This window comes from Symphalangus syndactylus, chromosome 8 (assembly GCF_028878055.3).
Source record: "Symphalangus syndactylus isolate Jambi chromosome 8, NHGRI_mSymSyn1-v2.1_pri, whole genome shotgun sequence".
Classification (NCBI taxonomy): Eukaryota; Metazoa; Chordata; class Mammalia; order Primates; family Hylobatidae; genus Symphalangus; species Symphalangus syndactylus.
In genome coordinates, this window is record NC_072430.2 from 105,767,587 (window position 1) to 105,786,558 (window position 18,972).

At 39.3% G+C, this 18,972-nt stretch overlaps 2 protein-coding genes across 4 annotated transcripts in view; one reads left to right on the forward strand and one right to left on the reverse strand.

Annotated features, from left to right (window-relative positions):
* The window catches only part of STRADB (STE20 related adaptor beta), a 30,044-nt gene that overhangs the window by 7,654 nt on the left and 3,418 nt on the right, over window positions 1-18,972 (forward strand). For all 3 annotated transcript variants that reach the window (XM_055290219.2, XM_063644981.1, XM_055290220.2), the window contains exons 3-7: window positions 39-119; window positions 11,205-11,304; window positions 14,205-14,326; window positions 15,897-16,005; window positions 16,869-16,992. In XM_055290219.2, the coding sequence (XP_055146194.1) occupies window positions 39-119; window positions 11,205-11,304; window positions 14,205-14,326; window positions 15,897-16,005; window positions 16,869-16,992 (536 nt within the window). The remainder of the gene's footprint in view (window positions 1-38; window positions 120-11,204; window positions 11,305-14,204; window positions 14,327-15,896; window positions 16,006-16,868; window positions 16,993-18,972) is intronic.
* Window positions 14,261-18,972, reverse strand: part of C2CD6 (C2 calcium dependent domain containing 6) — a 206,729-nt gene continuing 202,017 nt past the window's right edge. Inside the window, exon 16 of the mRNA XM_063644879.1 lies at window positions 14,261-14,383. Within this exon, the coding sequence (XP_063500949.1) occupies window positions 14,321-14,383 (63 nt within the window). The 3' untranslated portion in view covers window positions 14,261-14,320. The remainder of the gene's footprint in view (window positions 14,384-18,972) is intronic.

The following is an 18,972-nucleotide window of genomic DNA, read 5'->3' on the forward strand; positions in this document are numbered from 1 at the left end:
CTTATTTTTCACTTATATAATGCATTTCTGACTTCCAGGATTGCTTCTGCACTTCAAGAACACAAGTTGAATCACTCAGACCTGAAAAACAGTCTGAAACCAGTATCCATCAATACTTGGTAAGAAAACGGTTAGGCTGGATGCAGTGGTTCACACCTGTAATCCCAACACTCTGGGAGGCCAAGGCAGGAGAATCACTTGAGCCTAGGAGTTTGAGACCAGCCTGGGCAACATAGTGAGATCTCATCTTTAAAAAAAAAATGGTTGAATACAATTAATGCTCTAACTTTGCCTTCTGTAATACTATTCACTCCTACTTCTCTTCTATTTCTTTTTCTTTACAGTGTCATTTACTATTTCTCCTTCCTCTTGCCATTTTCCAGGAGTCTATAACTGGCCATTTCTCTTCTTCCTAAAGTGGCTCTTCCTAAGCAGTTTCACCTATTCCTATGACTTCAGTTGCTCAGATTTCAGATTGTCCTGGAGTTACCACAGGTTTCCTGAGGGGACCCTGGCATCAAGCAGAACTGATCCTTCTCAGATTTTTACCTGCAACCCCAGACTTTTTCCTGGGCAACAGACGTGTCTCTAGAATACTTCCAATTGGATTTTTCTAAGGCATCTCTACTCAGTTTGAATAAAACCTTAATCTTCTTTCAAACCCACCAACTCATGGTATTTCCTCCTTTGTCTAATGAAAACTCATCTACTATGTCATCCTAACTAAAAACTTTAGAGTTATCCTCACACAGCCTCTACCTCTGCCCCCATATTTATTATCTGTCTCTGAAATGCCCTGGGGTCTATCCCTACTTCACATGAGCACTGCTACTGCTTAGATCTCATTGTCTCTCACCTGGGCTCTTGCAGGTGGACGCGTTGCCTCTAGTCTCCTAGACACACACATAGTCTTCTCCCACCACTCACATCTGTTCAGTGTTCAGCAATGCTACCCATACAGGCCTGCTTGTATCGCTTTCCAGCTTTGAAACTTCCATTGGCTTCCTAAAGCCTATGGGATAAAGTCTAAATTAGCATAATATGAAGGCTCTTAAATGGTGTAGAATATGTCTTAGTTTCATTCTCTACTTGAAATACTCTTCTTTCTTTTCTACCTCTGAAATGCTTCCTCATCCATAAAGAATTGGTTCAGATATTGTATCTGTGAAGGCTTTCCACTTATACTTTTTATTTGGCTCTGCTCCCGTGTATCTTAGATATATCTAAGGATATTTCTTTGGGATCTTTTCCTCTCCTTATTCCATACTTTATACTGCATTTTTTACTACAGAATGGAACCTACCTTGCGAATGCCTTATTCGCCACAAAATTAGTGAATCCCAGTTAATTTTGCTTATAATTTAACCCCCAGTCCTATCTTCAGCTGTCTTTATTTCTGTTATTTGGCTTTTTATTCATTAATACTCTAGTCTTCTAGGTACCTCTCTCTTCATAAAATAGGACGTAGTATCTGAGGGTTTTTTTTAAAAAAATTTGGAGTACATAGAAGATGTATGAATTTATGGGGTAACTGAGATATTTTGATACAGGCATGTGATATGTAATAATTACATCAGGGTAAATGGGTTATCTATCACTTTAAGCATAAATCATTTCTTTGTGTTATAAACATTCCAATTATACTTTTAGTTATTTTAAAATGTATAAGTTATTGTTGACTGTAGTTACTCTGTCATGTTATCAAATACTAGATCTTACTCATTCTATCTAACTACATTTTTGTACTCATTAACCATCTCCACTCTGCCCCGCAGAGTGGCCTCTATTCTCTATCTCCATGAGTTCAATTGTTTTAATTTTTAGCTCCCACAAGTGAGTGAGAACATGTGAAGTTTGTCTTTCTGGGCCTGCCATATTTCACTTAACATGATGTCCTTCACTTCCATCCGTGTTGTTGCAAATGGTAGTAGCTCATTCTTTTTTGTGGCTAAATAGTATTCCATTGTACATATGTACCACATTTTCTTTATCCATTCATCTGTTGATGGACACTTAGGTTTCTTCCAAATCTTGGCTATTGTCAATAGTGCTGCAATAAACATGGATGTGTATATATCTCTTCAATATACTGATTTCTTTTCTTTTGGATATATACCTGTCAGTGGGATTGCTGAATCATATGGTAGTTTTTTTTTGTTTGTTTTTTTTTTAGGTTTTTGAGGAACCTCCATACTGTTCTCCATAGTGGTTATACTAATTTGCATTATCACCAACAGCATATGAGGGTTCTCTTTTCTCCATATCCTCACCAGCATTTGTTATTGCCTGTCTTTTGGATAAAAGCCATTTTAACTAGGGTGAGATGATATTCCCTTGTAGTTTTGATTTGCATTTCTCTGATGGTCAGTGATGTTGAGCACTTTTTCATATACCTGTTTGCCATTTGTAAGTCATCTTTTAAAAAAAATTATTTTTATTTTTTTAGAGATGGCATCTTGCTTTGCCACCCAGGCTGCACTGCAGTGGTGTAATCATAGCTCACAGCAGCCTTGAACTCCTGGGTTCAAGCAATCCTTTCACCTCAGGTTATTGATAGGCTAGGACTACAGGCATGTATTACCACACCCAGCTAATTAAAAGAGGTCTCACTATGTTGACCAGGCTGACCTTGAACTTCTGGCCTCAAGTGATCCTCCCACCTCAGCCTCCCAAAGTATTGGGCTTACAGGTGTGAGCCAATGTGCCCAGAACTGTATGTCTTCTTTTGAGAAATGTCTATTTCTAGATCTAGCCCATTTTTAAATCAGATTGTTAGATTTTTTTAAATTGGATTGTTTGAGCTCCTTATATATTCTGGTTATTAATCCCTTATCAGATGGGTAATTTGCAAATATTTTCTCCCATTCTGTAGGTTGTCTCTTCACTGTCTTTTCTTTTGCTGTGCAGAAGCTTTTTAACTCGCTGTGATCTCATTTGTCCATTTTTGCTTGATTGCCTCTACTTTGGGGGTATTACTCAATTAATCTTTGCCCAGACCAATTTCCTGGACAGCTTCCTCCATGTTTTCTTGTAGTAATTTCATAGTTTGAGGTCTTAGATTTAAGTCTTTAATCCATTTCAATTTTATTTTTTAATCCAGCAAGAGATAGGGGTCTACTTTCATTCTTCTGCATACAAATATCTAGTTTTCCCAGCACCACTTATTGAAGAGACTGTCCTTTCCCCAGTGTATGTTCTTGGCATCTTTGTCAAAAATGAGTTCACTGTAGTATGGATTTATTTCTGAGTTCTCTGTTCTGTTCCATTGGTCTGTGTGTCTGTTTGTATACAAGTACCATGCTGTTTTGGTTATAATAGCTCTGTAGCATAATTTTGAAGTCAGGTAATGTGATTCCTTTAGTTTTGTTCTTTTTGCTTAGGATTATATAATGACCTTCCATGTCTCTTTTTTTTTTTCAAGTTTTGCCTTGAAATTTATTTTGCCTGATATACGTGTATATCGACTTCTGTTCTTTTTCAGTTTCCATTTATATGGAATATTTTTCTTCCACTATTTATTTTCAGTCTATGTGTGTCTTTATAGGTGAAGTGTGGTTCTTGTAGGCAACAGATAATTGAATCTTTTTTTTAATTGATTCAGCTACTCTATGTCTATTCATTGGAGAGTTTAATCCATTGACATTCAGTGTTATTATTAATAAGGACTTAACTGCTGGCTCTTGTTATTTGTTTTGTATTCCCTTCCTTCCTTCCTGTCTTCTTCCTTTTTGTGAAGTTTATTTTCTCTGGCAGTATGTTTTAGTTTCTTGTTTTTAATTTTTTTGTGTGTGTATGTGTTGTAGATTTTATGATTTGAGGTTACCATGAGGCTTGCAGATAACATCTTATAACATGTTATTTTAAACTGACAACTTGACACTGATTGCAAAAACAAACAGGCAAAGAGAACTAATAAAAACTGTACACTTTAACTTCATTCTTCCTGTTTTTTAACTTTTTGTGGTTTCTATTTATATCTTCTTATACTATTTTGAAAAGGTATTGTAGTTATCATTTGTTCATCTTTTAATCTTTCTACTCAAGATATGAGTAGTTTACACACCACAATTACAATGTTGTAATAGTCTGTTTTTATCTGTGTATTTATTATTACCAGTGACTTTTGTACCTTCAGATAATTTCTTACTTCTTGTTAACATCCTTTTCTTTCAGATTGAAAAACTCCCTTTAGCATTTCTTGTAGGAAAGGTCTGGCATTGATGAAATCCCTCAGCTTTTGTTTGTCTGGGAAAGTCTTTATTTCTCCTTCCATGTTTGAAGGATATTTTCACTGGATAAACTATGAAAGTTTTTCACTGGATGCGGTGGCTCACACCTGTAATCCCAGCACTCTGGGAGGCCAGGGTGGGCAGATCACAAGGTCAGGAGATTAAGACCATCCTGGCTAACATGGTGAAACCCCATCTCTACTAAAAATACAAAAAATTAGCTGGGTGTGGTGGCACACGCATGTAATCCCGCCTACTTGGGAGGCTGAGGCAGGAGAATTGCTTGAACTTGGGAGGTGGAGGTTGCAGTGAGCCAGGATTGCACCATTGCACTCCAGCCTGGGTGACAGAGTGAGACTCTGTCTCAAAAAAAAAAAAAAAAAAAGTTTTTCCTTCAGCACTTTAAATATGTTATGCTACTCTCTCCTGGCCTGTAAGGTTTCCACTGATAAGTCTGCTGCAAGATGTATTGGAGCCCCTTTATATGTTCTTTCTTTTTTCTTACTTCTTTTAGTATCCTTTCTTTATCCTTGACCTTGGGAAGTTTGATTGTTAAATGTCTTTTTTGGGTTAAATCTGCTGGGTGTTCCATAACCTTCTTGGATACTGGATATTGATATCTTGGATACTTGGATAACTTCTTGGATACTTGGATATTGATATCTTTCTCTAGGCTTGGAAAGTTCTCTGTTATTATCCCTTTGAATAAACTTTCTATTCTGATTTCTTTCTCTACCTCCTCTTCAATGCCAATAACTCTTAAGATATGCCCTTTTGAGGCTGTTTTCTAGATCTTATAGGTGTGCTTCATTCTTTCATATTCTTTTTTCTTTTGTCTTCTCTGTATTTTCAAATAGCCTGTCTTCAGTCTCACTAATTCTTTCTTCTGCTTGATCAATTTTGCTATTCAGAGACTAATGCATTCTTCAGTATGTCAGTTGAATTAGAATTTGCTTGATTTTTAAAAAATTATTTCTATCTCTTTGTTAAATTTATCTGATGGGATTCTGAATTCCTTCTCTGTGTTATCTTGAAATTTGTTGAACTTCCTCAAAACAGCTATTTCAAATTCTCTGTCTGGAAGGTCACGTATCTCTGTCACTTTGGGATTCATCACTGGTACCTTACTTTGCTCATTTGGTGAAATCATATTTTCCTAGATGTTTTTGATGCTTGTGGATGTTCACTAATGTCTGGGCATTGAAGAGTTAGGTATTTATCATAGTCTTTGAAGGCTGAACTTATTTGTACCCATCCTTCTTGGGAAGGCTTTCCAAGTATTTACAGGGAATTGAGTATTGTGATCTAAGGCTTTGGTCACTGTAACTCTATCTGCATTAGGGACGACTTCAAGCCCAGCAAAACTGTGACTCTTGCAGACTCACAGAGGTACCATCTTGGTGGTCTTGGGTAAGGTCTGAGAGAATTACCTAGATTACTAGGCAGGGAATCTCGTTTTCTTCTCTTACTTTTCCCCCAAACAGTTTCTGTCTCCATGCCGAGCTGCCTGGAGCTGGGCGAGGGGTGACACAATTACCCCTGTTGCCACCACCACTAGGACTGCACTGGGTCAGACCTGAAGCTCAGCACAGCACTGGGTCTTGCCCCAGGCCTGCAGCCACCACTGCCCAGCTGGATGTTCACTCAAGGATACCAAGGGCTCTTCAGTCACCAAGTGTTGAATCCAGCCAGGCTGTGTCCTTCTCTTCAGGGCAGTGAGCTCCCCACCTGGCCCTGGGTGGGTCCAGAAATGCCTTCTGGGAGCCAGGGCCATGGGTCAGGAACCTTAGGAATCTACTTTGTGCTCTATTCTACTGCAGCTGAGCTGGCACCCAAACCACAGGACAAACTCCTTCCCATTCTTCCCTCTCCTTTCCTCAGGCAGAAGGAGTCTCTCCTCATGGCCACCATTGTCCCAGGCCCATAGCAGAGTCCTGCCTGGCTATTGCCAGCGTTCACTCAAGGCCCGAGGGCTCTTTGTCAGCTTGTGGTGAATATTGCCAGGCCTGGGTTTCTCCCTTCAGGGCAGTGGGCTACCCTTTAGCCCAGGGCCAGTCCAGAAGTGCTATCCAGGAGCCAAGGCCTGGAATCAGGGACTCCAGGAGTCTGCTTGGTGCTCTAGCCTACTGTGGCTGAGCTGGTACCCAAGCTGCAAGACCAAGCCCCCTTTACTGTCCCCTCTCCTCTGCTCAAGCAGAAGGGGCCTCTACCTGTGGCCACCACAGTTGGGAATGTGCTGGTTTACACCTGAAGCTAGCATGGCCCTGAGTTTCACCCAAGGCCCACAGCAAGTACTGCCTGGGTACTGTTGATGTTTATTCAAGGTGCAAGGTCTTAGTCAGCAGGTGTTCGATCCTGCCAGAACTAGGTCCTTCCCTTCATGGGAGCAGTTTTCCTTCTGGCCCAGGGTGTGTCTAGAAATGTTGTCCAGGAGCTAGGGCTTGGAATGGGGGCCTCAGGACTCTGCCTGGTGTCCAGTTCTACTGTGGCTGAGCTGGTATCCAAGTTGCAAGACAAAGTCGTCTTTATTCTTCCCTTTCCTCTCCCCTTCTCAAGGGAAAGGAAAGAATCTCCTGGAGCTACAAGCTGCACTGCCTGGGGTTGGAATAGGAGTGACAGAAGCACTCCCTTGGCCGCCCTGGCTGGTGTCTCACTAGGTCATGGGCCCCCCAAGTCCACTGGCTCCAAGCCCAGCACAGCACCAGGAATTGCCCTGGAATTGAAGTCCTTGTGGCCTAGACTACCTTTCAAGTTTATTTAGGACCCCAGAGGGCTTCAGCCTGTGGTGGCAGACAAGGCTTGCTGGAATTCAGGTTCCAACTGCTGGGATGGGTGATTCCCTTCTGGCTAAGGCTGATCTAAATGCTCCCTCCTTGGGCGCTGGCTGAATTCTTTACTTTGTTGCTCTCTGCTGTGACAGGCAACACCGAGTTCCAGTGCAAAGTCCCACAATCCCTGCACTCTCCCTCCCCGGGGGGATGCAGGAGGGGAGGCATCAGCTATTCAAGACTGTCTTTCCTACCCTGTTCAGTGCCTCTTTCAGTGATAGGAAGTTAAAACCAGGTACTGTGATAGCTCACCTGATTTTTTATTCTTACGAAGGTGCCTTCTTGTTTGGATAGTTGTTCAATTTGGTGTTCCTGAAGGGGGGGGAAGATTGCTGGAGGGTTGCGTTCAGCCATCTTTATCCACCACCCTCCCAGTCTGAGTTTTAATTCAAGTAATTCCCTTTGGGTGAGGCAGAAAGTAAAGTGATTCTTGTCTCCATGCTGTTACCGAGAGAGAGGCCTAGAACTAAGCAAACGTTCAGAGCTGCCACCTGAATCCTTCAAATCTTCAGGTTGGAGCCTTTTTATAATTTAAGGATTGAAATGTCACATCTCTCTCTGTTAGTAGAGTTAGACTAAAATCTTCAGTGAGAGAAGCAGAAGCATAATCTGAAGTCTCTCATGGAAAAATGAATTGGAAAAGTTGTATAATGTAAGTTGACACCAGCTGGAAACTGGTGCCTGATGACTAGAAAAACTTCCTTGTGCACTCTCTGAGTCATGCTGTAAAACACCATCTGTTGTCTTTTCTTTGGACAACTTGTTCTCCATTGGCCTGGACTTTATAGATAGGATTAAATTTTATGTTAAAATGTCATGTTTGGAGGACAGTCTGGTTTTCCAGGTGATTTATGTCTCCTATAACTTTGGAAACCCCTCTATCTGTAGGAAAATTCATTTTCTATAGTTAACCTTTGCAAATGAAAGGCAGTAATGTTTGAGCTGAGATGCTGCTTTTTAAAATAATGCAATTTTAGCATTACGGTGATTCATGAGAGGCCATCTAGTCTAATTTGCAACTTATGTAGGGAGTGTTCTCTACAATATCTCCGAGAGTTCATTGTAGAAATTTAAATAAAAAGAGCTCCATCATAGAAAAATAGTCATCATAGAAAAATAGAAACATACAGAAAGGTATGTTTCACCACAAGTAAAAGTCTGGCAGGATCTCTCTGAAAACACTTCAGAGTGCTATTCATTGGCTCGATTATTGACCTATGCTGTCGGGTCTGTTCCTCAGCCTCTTAGGATCATAAACTGGATTTAGTCAGCAAACCTAGAGTGGATCCATATTTCAGTATCAGATCCACGTTAATCAAGCTCATTATAAACCCAGTCTCCCAGTGCCAGAGGAAATGGTGCCCTTACATTGTATCATCAATCCACTCTTATAGAAAAGTTACATGGGAAACCAAATCATAATTAGAAGCAGTTTAATGTATAATGGAGAACTAATGGCAGCTGTCAAAGTACTTGAAATTCATATCACAGTACTTCCTTTCACTGCAAGCAGACATTTGTGGGCATCAAAACTTTTCTTTTTCTAGCCTTCCAATTGCTGACCATTCCCTCTTCACTTCCAGTTCTTGTACCTCCTTGTAGCTCAACTACTGTCAATGGTGGTCGTCCAACCTCCAAATATATCAATGGAGAGAGGATAATGGAAAGAGGCAGCTTAATGCCTGAGCCACACTTGGATGACACTGGTTACTCCATATTTCTTATGCGGAACTGAAATCTGCTTCCTGGAGCTTCTATCTGTTGATCTCAGCTCTCCTCGCTGAACAATTGTTTACCCTTCTATATTAGTTTGGTCACTTGCAAATGGCAACTATATTCTTAATATTTTCTTTTCCAGATTAAATATTTCCAACTCCTTCATTGTTGCTGGAACCTTTACCAACTTGGTTTGCCTTCTCTAGGCATCACCATTTTACAATCACCATTTTATAATTCCCTCTTAAATTGTGGTGTCTCAATTAGCCATGGTGCTCCAGATACTAACTAATCATTTCAGAATACAGTGAAACTCTTGTCTCTTCCAGTCTGCTCAATTTTGCTTCTGTAAATGTAGCTCAATATTGTGCTTTTATTTAACCTTCTCTATCATGCTATTGACTGAAACCTCCAAGTCATAAACCTGGTATCCTTAATTTTGTATTTAGGCTATTGCTTTTTTTTTTTTAAACTTAATTGTAAGGTTTTGCATTTATCCTTGTAAAATTTTCCTGATCTGGGCCCATTCTTCTAGCTGTTCAGGATGATTGTGAGTCCTGCCTTTTTTTTTTCTTTTTTTTCTTTCTTTTTTTTTTTTGGTAATTAGCTATGCCCAGCAATGCATGATGCATACTTTTTCTTTTTTCAAGCCAGCCTTTTTCATTTTCAGGAAGTCATTAAAAAGTTTAACAGAGCAAAGGCAAGGACTTTGCCATAATTTTTGCTTTCTATCATCTAACTGGTCAAATGAAAAAGAGAAGTGAGGTTAGTTTGGGATGATTTACTCTTAGTAAATCTGAGTTGTCTTGTTGTGATGACCATGTGGCTTTTTAAAGTGCCCATAATTCACCTACCGAATGATTTGATCTCTGACTTTGCTGGGCAGCAGCATCAAGCTTGCCCCTTTGTAGTTTTCTCCCTTTTTGAAAATTGGGTCATTGTTTGCTACTTTTATTCTGGTTTTTCATCTGAGTTCTACCATAGTTGCAAACTTGGTAGTGTAATTGCCCTGGGCCTGGAGGTTTGAACCTACTTAAAACAACCTGTTTAGAGCTTTGAATACTTATTTACAACATGTGTCCCTTCTAGTTTAAATAAGACTAATTCCCTAATGGAATAGATGGAAGCAAAATAGAGGCTGATTAGTTGTGATTTTAGTCCATCACCCAGTAACATTATGCCGTTTTTTCCAAGCCTGTGAACTATAAGCCTTAGTTCATTACATCTCTAGCCTTCCTGACAGGCTTACAGGTTGATATCACTTAAAAAATTTTAAAGCTGTTATATGTTCTTTCTGTCTCTTTTATGTGGTCTTTAAATCTGAGTTTATCTGAAGACTACCTGTTTTAAAGGAACTGAATTGCTTCCATCAGATTGTAAAGAGGCAGAAAAAAAGAGAAACTAAATTGCTTTATTTTGATTTGTTTTCTCATCAGGATTATTTCCAGTCGTGTAGTAGAATTTCTTTTTACATTCTTTCATTCCTCTTGAACAATAGTCACCCTTATTCATCTTTAGCCATGCGTTTATAATTCCTTTTTTCCTGCTCTCTTAAAGTTTAGGGAACATTTAATCCTGTCACTGTTTCAAACTCCATCTGTCTCTTCATTAAAAAGAGCCAAGAATGTGAAAAGGAGTTAACACAATTCCTAGCACATAGTAATGTTATTTTTCCCCTTTCTTCCTTCCCCTGCCACCTGTCTGTAGAGGCTCCTAAGTGTCCTTTGGAGTACTTAGGTCCATTGGGAGACCCTCATGGCTATCATATGAAGCCAGTAGTTTATGCTTCTTTTTCATACATCCATGTTATTTCACTGTCACTGTGTTCAGGTGCAAACCTGCCTCTCACTCCAAAGCACACCATGAGACCTATCAGTACTTGGTCATTCACTTAGGAGGTCTATCTCCTTTGATTTTTCTTTCTGACCTCCCATCTGATTCATCTTGCAAAAAACTTCATCAGCAATTTTAATAGGCTGCAGTCTGGAAACTGTTCCTTGACTGTTAACATCTTCACTAGCAGAGCATGTATCTTGTGCAAAATATGGTTCTAGCTTGAAGCAAGAGCACAAGCATAGAATATCCCTCACAGGTCCCTGCAGCTCTTCGCTTGGTACAATTGGCAGCTATCCTGAAGAATTAACATTCTTCGCAACTCCTAAACATTTTACTGGGAATTACACTGGGAAGTATTCCTTGCTATCTGTAAATCTGCTTTTCCTGCCCTCTCCATAGGCTAACAGCTTTCTAACTAACATCAATGAGCAATTGGTAAATTCATTTTAGATCTTAAAACAGTGTCTTAAGCCACCTTGCAGTACCTTCCTAGCGAGCACCTCTGTGTTTGAAAATATAACACCAGTGTTTTATATTGGGGCAGGGGGACCAAGAATTTCATCTATTTTGTTTTTATCTTTAAAAACAAACGCAGGTCAATGAGCCAACCCTTTCCTGGTCACCTCCATCCACTAGAGCCAGTGAAGTACTATGTTCCACCAACGTTTCTCACTACGAGCTCCAAGTAGAAATAGGTAATAATCCTGAATTTCTAATTGACCTTTCAGTGCTAGAAATTAAATTGATGACAAAAAGATTATTTTGTAGGCAAATGTTTTTCTGTTGTTACCTCCAGCATAAAACTAGATGCTAATTGTCAGTCAAGTGGATTCAATTAATTTATGTCTATCTTAAAATAATGACTCAGATTTTTTAAGATTACTGTCTAGAACATTTACTTTTCCATTGAAGTACATTTAGATGAGGAAGACACTAAATGCTTTTTATTTGTGTGTTTATTGTGGGAAGCATCTATTTTATGGGTATAATTTTTACTGGGTATGAAGTAAAATCAAGTCATCTAAATCTTTTCAGTCACAGTCCTTTAAATTGCTTCTTAGTTTAAAAATTTATCTAAAATATCATTTGTAGTAGAAAGCTTTTTCAGTTAAGTGTGGAATAGGATGGGTTATTGTTTATAACTTTACATACATGAAACATTTGCTCTGAATATTTAGAAATATCTATTAAACACTACACACCAGTGATTGTGTTAGGTTCTAGGGAAACAAAGCATGGTAGAACACTTGGAATTGACATCATCTCTGGGAAGATGAAGACACAATATAGCTTCATTTTATGCACTGGAGGGTACTTTAGTAGAGGTACGTCCTAAGTGTTATGGGAACGGAGAAGATGGGGCATACGATGAACCACCTCTGGGAGTTAAGAGAGATGGCAAAAAGGGGCTGGATCTTGAATGAGGAAGAGTTTGCTAGATATTCTAGTCATAGGTTTTGTTATAGACAACATAAACAATCCTGGCTAACTTCAGTGAGAAAGGAATATTTGAACAATGCTGCTAACTCACAGAATTATTGGCTAGAGAAACAGGCTTGGAAGAAGCCAAGAGAAGTTGCGTGACAAGGACCAGGACTGTGGAATAGGAGCAGCCTAGTGAATGTACTGCCCACTGCCAGACGCTGGCCCCCTGTGGGGAGGTCTGACGACTGCTGCTGCTTTGTCCTTCACTCCATGCTCCAGTTGGCCAAGCATAGCTCACATGCCAGGGTCAAGGAGACTAAGGGAGAGTAAGGATCTGACCTTTTTGAAATAACACAAAGTGGCAAATGCCCCAAAATTAGAAAGGAGTTTCAGATGGTGCCAATTCTAAAAAGGTAAAAACATGTTTACCTCAGTAAATGACTGAGGAAGGATGGTTAGGGGAGAATACCATATAGTTCGTCTGTGACTGCAGGTGGGAACAAGAGGAGAGTAGGCAGTGGTAGGAGATGAATCTGGAAAGGCAGGTTTGGAACACGCTGTGAAGGACTTCATGTGGTTGGATTTAGAATGGCCTCCACAACTACCTTCCTTATTACTCAGTGGATTTAAGGTGGAGATTTGGAATTTATTGTCCTTCCGCTAGAAAGACATTGTAGAATTGTGATGACAATAATAGCATCTAACAGGAATTATGCTGAACATTTAGTATGTATTTTTTTTCTTTAACCCTTTGCCACTCCCATTTCGCAGATGAGGACACTGAGGCTCTGAGTCATACAGTTAGTGATTTGAAACCAGATCTTTCTGTCTGTAGGATCTAAGCCCTCAGCTGCCGCAGGACCTGCCATTGATAAAATGCCAAATTTAAAACAACTCAGGCAATAGTCAGGAAGATGTAGTAGATCAGCAATGCACAACCAGAAGTGTCATCTTCATTACCGTGTCTTTTTTAAAATTACAGCACCTATATTCCATCACAGAGCTACTGAACCAAGGTTTCTGGGGAGTGGGGCCAAGGCAGAGGCATTTTGCAGTAGTTCCCTCAGTAATTCTGGTGTGTGCCCTGGCTGAGAATGCAGGGCATATGAGGGAGTCACTGCATACATCCAGGGCGACAGGACAGGGCTCAAACTAAGTCAGTGATGCTGACACTGAGGGGAGGAGATGAATTTGAGATTAACTTCATTTCAAAAATAAAACTGACAAAATTTGGTGACCATGGAGAGAGGGAGGTAACTGACGTTTATTAGGTGGCTGCTAGCAGGTGCCACTTTAGGTGTTTTACATTTAAAAAGCTGACGATACCAAATGCTGGTGAGTATGTCAGGCAGTGACAGCTCCTATACATTGTTTGTGGGAATATGAAATGATTCAGCCACTTTTGAAAACAATTTGGCAACTTTTTATAATGTTAAGCATACGTTTACCACATGACCCACCAATCTCACTCGCAGATATTTGCCAAAGATAAATGAAAACATATGTCTACTTAAAAACCTGTGTGGGAATGTTTTTGGCAGCTTTATAGTCACCAAAAACTGAAAACACCCTAATAACCATCAGCATTATAAATGGATAAGTTGTGGTATAGCATACAATTGTTTATTGCTCAGCAATAGAAATTAATTGCTGATACATACAACAATGTGGATGAGTCTCAGAAGCATATGCCAAGTGAAAGAAGCTAAACACAAAAGAAGCTGATGACTGTGTTCTTTTTGATACCATTTATGTGACAAAAATCAGATCGGTGGTTGCCAGGGACTGGGAGTGGGGACAGGGGATTGCTGAGTAGCATTCCATTGTGTGAGTATATCGTGATTGGTTTATCAAGTCACAATTTTAGTCATTATAATAGATATATAATGGTGTGTCACTGTTTTAATTTGCATTTCTCTATCTTGAGCATCTTTTCATATGCATATTGGCTGTTCCTATATCTTATTTTGTGGATTGCCTGTTTAATCCTCTGCCTGTTTTTTAATTGGATTGCTTGATAAGTATTATTAATACTTTGAATCAGTAGTGTGCCTTTTCATTTTCTTAACAGTACTTTTTGAAGAGCAAGACTTTTCAATTTTGATGATGTCTGAGTTGTCAATTTTTTTTCTTCTTTGGTTACTAACATGAGTTTTATGTCTGATTACAGGAAGAGGATTTGACAACTTGACTTCTGTCCATCTTGCACGGCATACTCCCACGGGAACACTGGTAACTATAAAAATTACAAATCTGGAAAACTGCAATGAAGAACGCCTGAAAGCTTTACAGGTAACAATATGAAGAAAATGATACATAGTTGGGCCTCTGTATCCACTGGTTCCACATCTGCAGATTCAACCAATTGTGAATAGAAAATATATATTTTAAAATAAATAATACAATAAAAAATAGTACAAATAAAACACAGCATAACTATTTACATAGCATTTACATTGTATTAGGCATTATAAGTAACCTAGAAATGATTTAAAGTATATAGGAGGATGTGCATAGCTTATATGCGAATATTATGCCATTTTATACAAAGGACTTGAGCATTCTTAGATTTTAGTACATTCGTGGGGTGGTGTGTAGGAGGCGGTCAGGGGATGCAGTCCTGGAACCAATGCTCCATGGATACTAAGGGGTGATTGTATTTAATATAATGTTTATTTGAGGAGATTACATCTGTAAGAATTTTCTCCCCCAAACTAATAGTTCTTCTGTTAGGGAAATACAGATTTCTTCTAATTAACATGCAGTTACAGAATTGGAAAGAATACTCGGAAGCCAGATTCATTATATGAAAGAACAAATATATTCAAACTTTGGTAACTGCTGCTCCTTCAGATGAATATCATATTCAAAATGCTAGTCTGGAGTATTACAATACCGCTAGTCAGTCCCATCCTAAATAGTCACATAGGGAAATGGAAGAAATAAAAAACAGTTTCCTTTTCAATCAGTTAAGCAAAATTAATTTCTGAATGACAAATTTTGACAGAATTGCATTTCAGATATCTTATAATACCATTTTTATTGTCACTAATCATTTTTGATATAAAGGGGGAAGGATTTTATTTGGATATTGTTCCAATTCTTTTTTTTTTTTTTTTTTTTTGAAACGGAGTCTCGCTCTGTCGCCCAGGCTGGAGTGCAGTGGCGCGATCTTGGCTCACTGCAAGCTCCGCCTCCTGGGTTCACGCCATTGTCCTGCTTCAGCCTCCCTAGTAGCTGGGAATACAGGCGCCCGCCACCATGCCCCGCTAACTTTTTGTATTTTTAGTAGAGATGGGGTTTCACCGTGTTAGCCAGGATGGTCTTGATCTCCTGACCTCGTGATCTGCCCGCCTCGGCCTCCCAAAGTGCTAGGATTACAGGTGTGAGCCACCGCGCCCAGCCCCAATTCTTAAAATATTTATATGTGCACATGTATATTACACAAACAAAAAAAGACTAGGAGAAACTATACCAAAATGTTAACAGTGGCTCTCTGTGGGGTAGCGATAGAGGGATTTTTATGTATTTTTAAATGTTTTTATAATACGAACATAGTACAGTTATTAAGAGTATGACCCTAGAAGGAAACTAAGTTCACATTCTACTTCCACTTCTTTTTATTAATTGCATGCCTTTGGACAGGTTTTCTAACTTATTTTTAAGTGTTGTCTTCTGAAAAATGGGAATCATAATATCACATACTTCATGGAGTGGTTGTGAGATTTAAATAGATAAAAGCACTAAGAACAGTGCTTTCACTAATAAGCGCCCTTGAGTATTAGCTGCCATGACTGCCATTTTCATCGTAAGGAAAAAAGGGTTGTTTTTAAATGTCTTGTCTCTTGTGTATTTATCCTAGAAAGCCGTGATTCTATCCCACTTTTTCCGGCATCCCAATATTACAACTTATTGGACAGTTTTCACTGTTGGCAGCTGGCTTTGGGTTATTTCTCCATTTATGGCCTATGGTAAGAATGCTGGTTTTAAATCAATTAATTTAGCCTAGATGTTATAATTATATAGATAAGTTGGGATTTTAGATTTATGATTTGCCACATTTAATTTATAAGTCTAATGACTGATTTTAGATTTCATATTATATTTCTATATCTGGTACATGTTGAATGTTAGTCTGCAGAAAAAAGTAAGAATTGGTATGATGATCAGTGAACCACCACTGCTTTTCCAAGAATTCCGTGCCTTTGCACAAGCTGTGTCTTCCCTTCAGCTTCCTTCCCCTCTTTTAATGGAGACCTACTGTTATTCTGCAGGAAGAAGTTGTTTTTCCACCTCTGCACCCCATCCCTGTCCCTGTTTCACTGCATTGTAAACTATTTCACTGTATTAGAAACATCTTTGTGTGTGTCCATGTCCCTCACTGGACTTGTGCTTCTTGAGGGCCAGGATCATTTATATATTTTTTATTTGTGGTGTCCCCAGGTGCTCACGTAGTACTTAGCACAAAGTAGTGTTCAATAATTGTGTTGAATAAATAGTGAATGGATTCTAGAGCTTTGATTTTTAGGACAGCTTTTGTGAATTGCTTCTGGATTTAAGAAAATATATATATATATATCTCCACACACAGAATGTATTTTTATTCAATCATATTGACAAATCAGTTCTCTTTCCTAATCTCTAGAGTGTCATTACAAAAAATTGTTTAAAGATTCTTGAAAGAAAATCATGTTTGTGTGGGAAAGTGTTGTTTGGGTTAGACTCCAAAAAGTAACAGATATGTTTGTGTTTATGGCTGAAAAGAACATTAAAATACAGCTAGAAGCAAAACCACTTTCAATGTTCATCTAAGGATTTTAGGGGTTTCTTTCAGGTTCAGCAAGTCAACTCTTGAGGACCTATTTTCCTGAAGGAATGAGTGAAACTTTAATAAGAAACATTCTCTTTGGAGCAGTGAGAGGGTTGAACTATCTGCACCAAAATGGCTGTATTCACAGGTATTTACTTATTTGTATTTTATTAAATGAAATAATTTTAATGGAAGAACTCTTTGAAGGAGGTTTTAGGAAGGAGCAGTTGAATGTTAGAAAAAGGGGATGGGGCTGGGCGCGGTGGCTCATGCCTGTAATCCCAGCACTTTGGGAGGCCGAGGCGGGTGGATCACGAGGTCAGGAGATTGAGACCATCCTGGCTAACACGGTGAAACCTTCTGTCTCTACTAAAAATACAAAAAAAATTAGCTGGGCGTGGTGGCAGGCGCCTGTAGTCCCAGCTACTCGGGAGGCTGAGGCAGGAGAATGGCATGAACCCAGGAGGCAGAACTTTCAGTGAGCCAAGATAGTGCCATTGCACTCCAGCCTGGGCGACAGAGCGAGACTCTGTCTCAAAAAAAAAAAAAAGAAAAAGGGGATAGGAAACTTGTAAGTGAAAATTGAGGGAGGAAGGGACCATTAGGTGCAGTGGATTGCTTACATTTTATGTCCATTCACCAAACATGTTCAGACCACATCCTCTGTGCCAAGCAGTTCTTGGGGCTGGGGTGGAGTGCCTGCCCTCATGGAGCTTACAGTCTCAATCTAATGAGGATGTTCAGGAGATGAGCTGTAGGAAATGGGATCCTAGTTAGCTGAGTGTTTTTCGTTTTGTTTTTGTTTAAGCAAATGAAGAGCTTCATTATCTGCTTTCCCTCTTATTCATAAATTGGAATTAAACTTTTCTTTGATTTCTTATTTTGCCGTACCTTGAGATTGTACTAAATATCACTTCTCTTGTTACCAAAGTGTATATGCAAAAGTGATTGACTGAATGTTAAAAACAGTGCTATTCTAAGATATACTGCGATTTTGTCTTACTTTTTAATTGTTACTTTTAAATAAGCTTGCTTTCCTATTGTTTGTTTCAATCTCCTTAAAGCTTTTTGTCTTACTTTTTTTTTTTAGCAAAATTCTAGTTAACCAAGGATTTCCAACACACTATATTCAGTTTAACTGAGGTTTCATTATATGTCACCAGATGATTGGCCATCCTCCTCTGTTAAGTTTCCAAATTCAGTGTTTGGGATAGAAAAACAAGGCTCTTATAATTTATCTGACAATTAAAGGAAATGTATAAGATATATTTTTATAAATGATGTATGAGAGACTTTTATTGGATAGTATTACATTTAGCTTTATAACCTTATATTTCAAATACTGATTTTTTTTAGATAACTTATTAGGTGTTTTGCAACAGCATTCAAAAATAGTGAAATTGGCCAAGCATGGTGGCTCATGCCTGTAATCCCAGCACTTTGAGAGGCCGAGGCAGGCAGATCACTTGAGGTCAGGAGTTTGAGACTAGCCTGGCCAAGATGGTGAAACCCTGTCTCTACTAAAAATACAAAAAAAAAAAAAATTAGCCAGGTATGGTGGCACACACCTGCAGTCCCAGCTACTCAGGAGGCTGAGGCAGGAGAATCACTTGAACCCAGGAGGTGAAGGTTGCAGTGAGCCAAGCTCACGCCACTGCACTCCAGCCTGGGCCACAGAGTGAGACTCTGTCTCAAAAAAAAAAAAAAAAAAAAGTGAAATTAATTATTTGATTCCATTCCTTGTTTGAAAAAATATTATCAGTTTTTTTTTTTTTTTTTTTGAGACAGAGTCTCGCTCTGTCCCCCAGGCTGGCGTGCAGTGGTGCGATCTTGGCTCACTGCAAGCTCCACCTCCTGGGTTCATGCCATTCTCCTGCCTCGGCCTCCCAAGTAGCTGGGACTACAGGCACCTGCCACCACGCCTGGCTAATTTTTTGTATTTTTAGTAGAGACGGGGTTTCACCATGTTATCCAGGATGGCCTCGATCTCCTGACCTCATGATCTGCCCGCTTCAGCCTCCCAAAGTGCTGGGATTACAGGTGTGAGCCACTGTGCCCGGCCATCAGTTCTTAACACGTAGCTTTCAATTATATCTTTACTTGTGTTGGTGCTGTAGTAAGTAGCTGA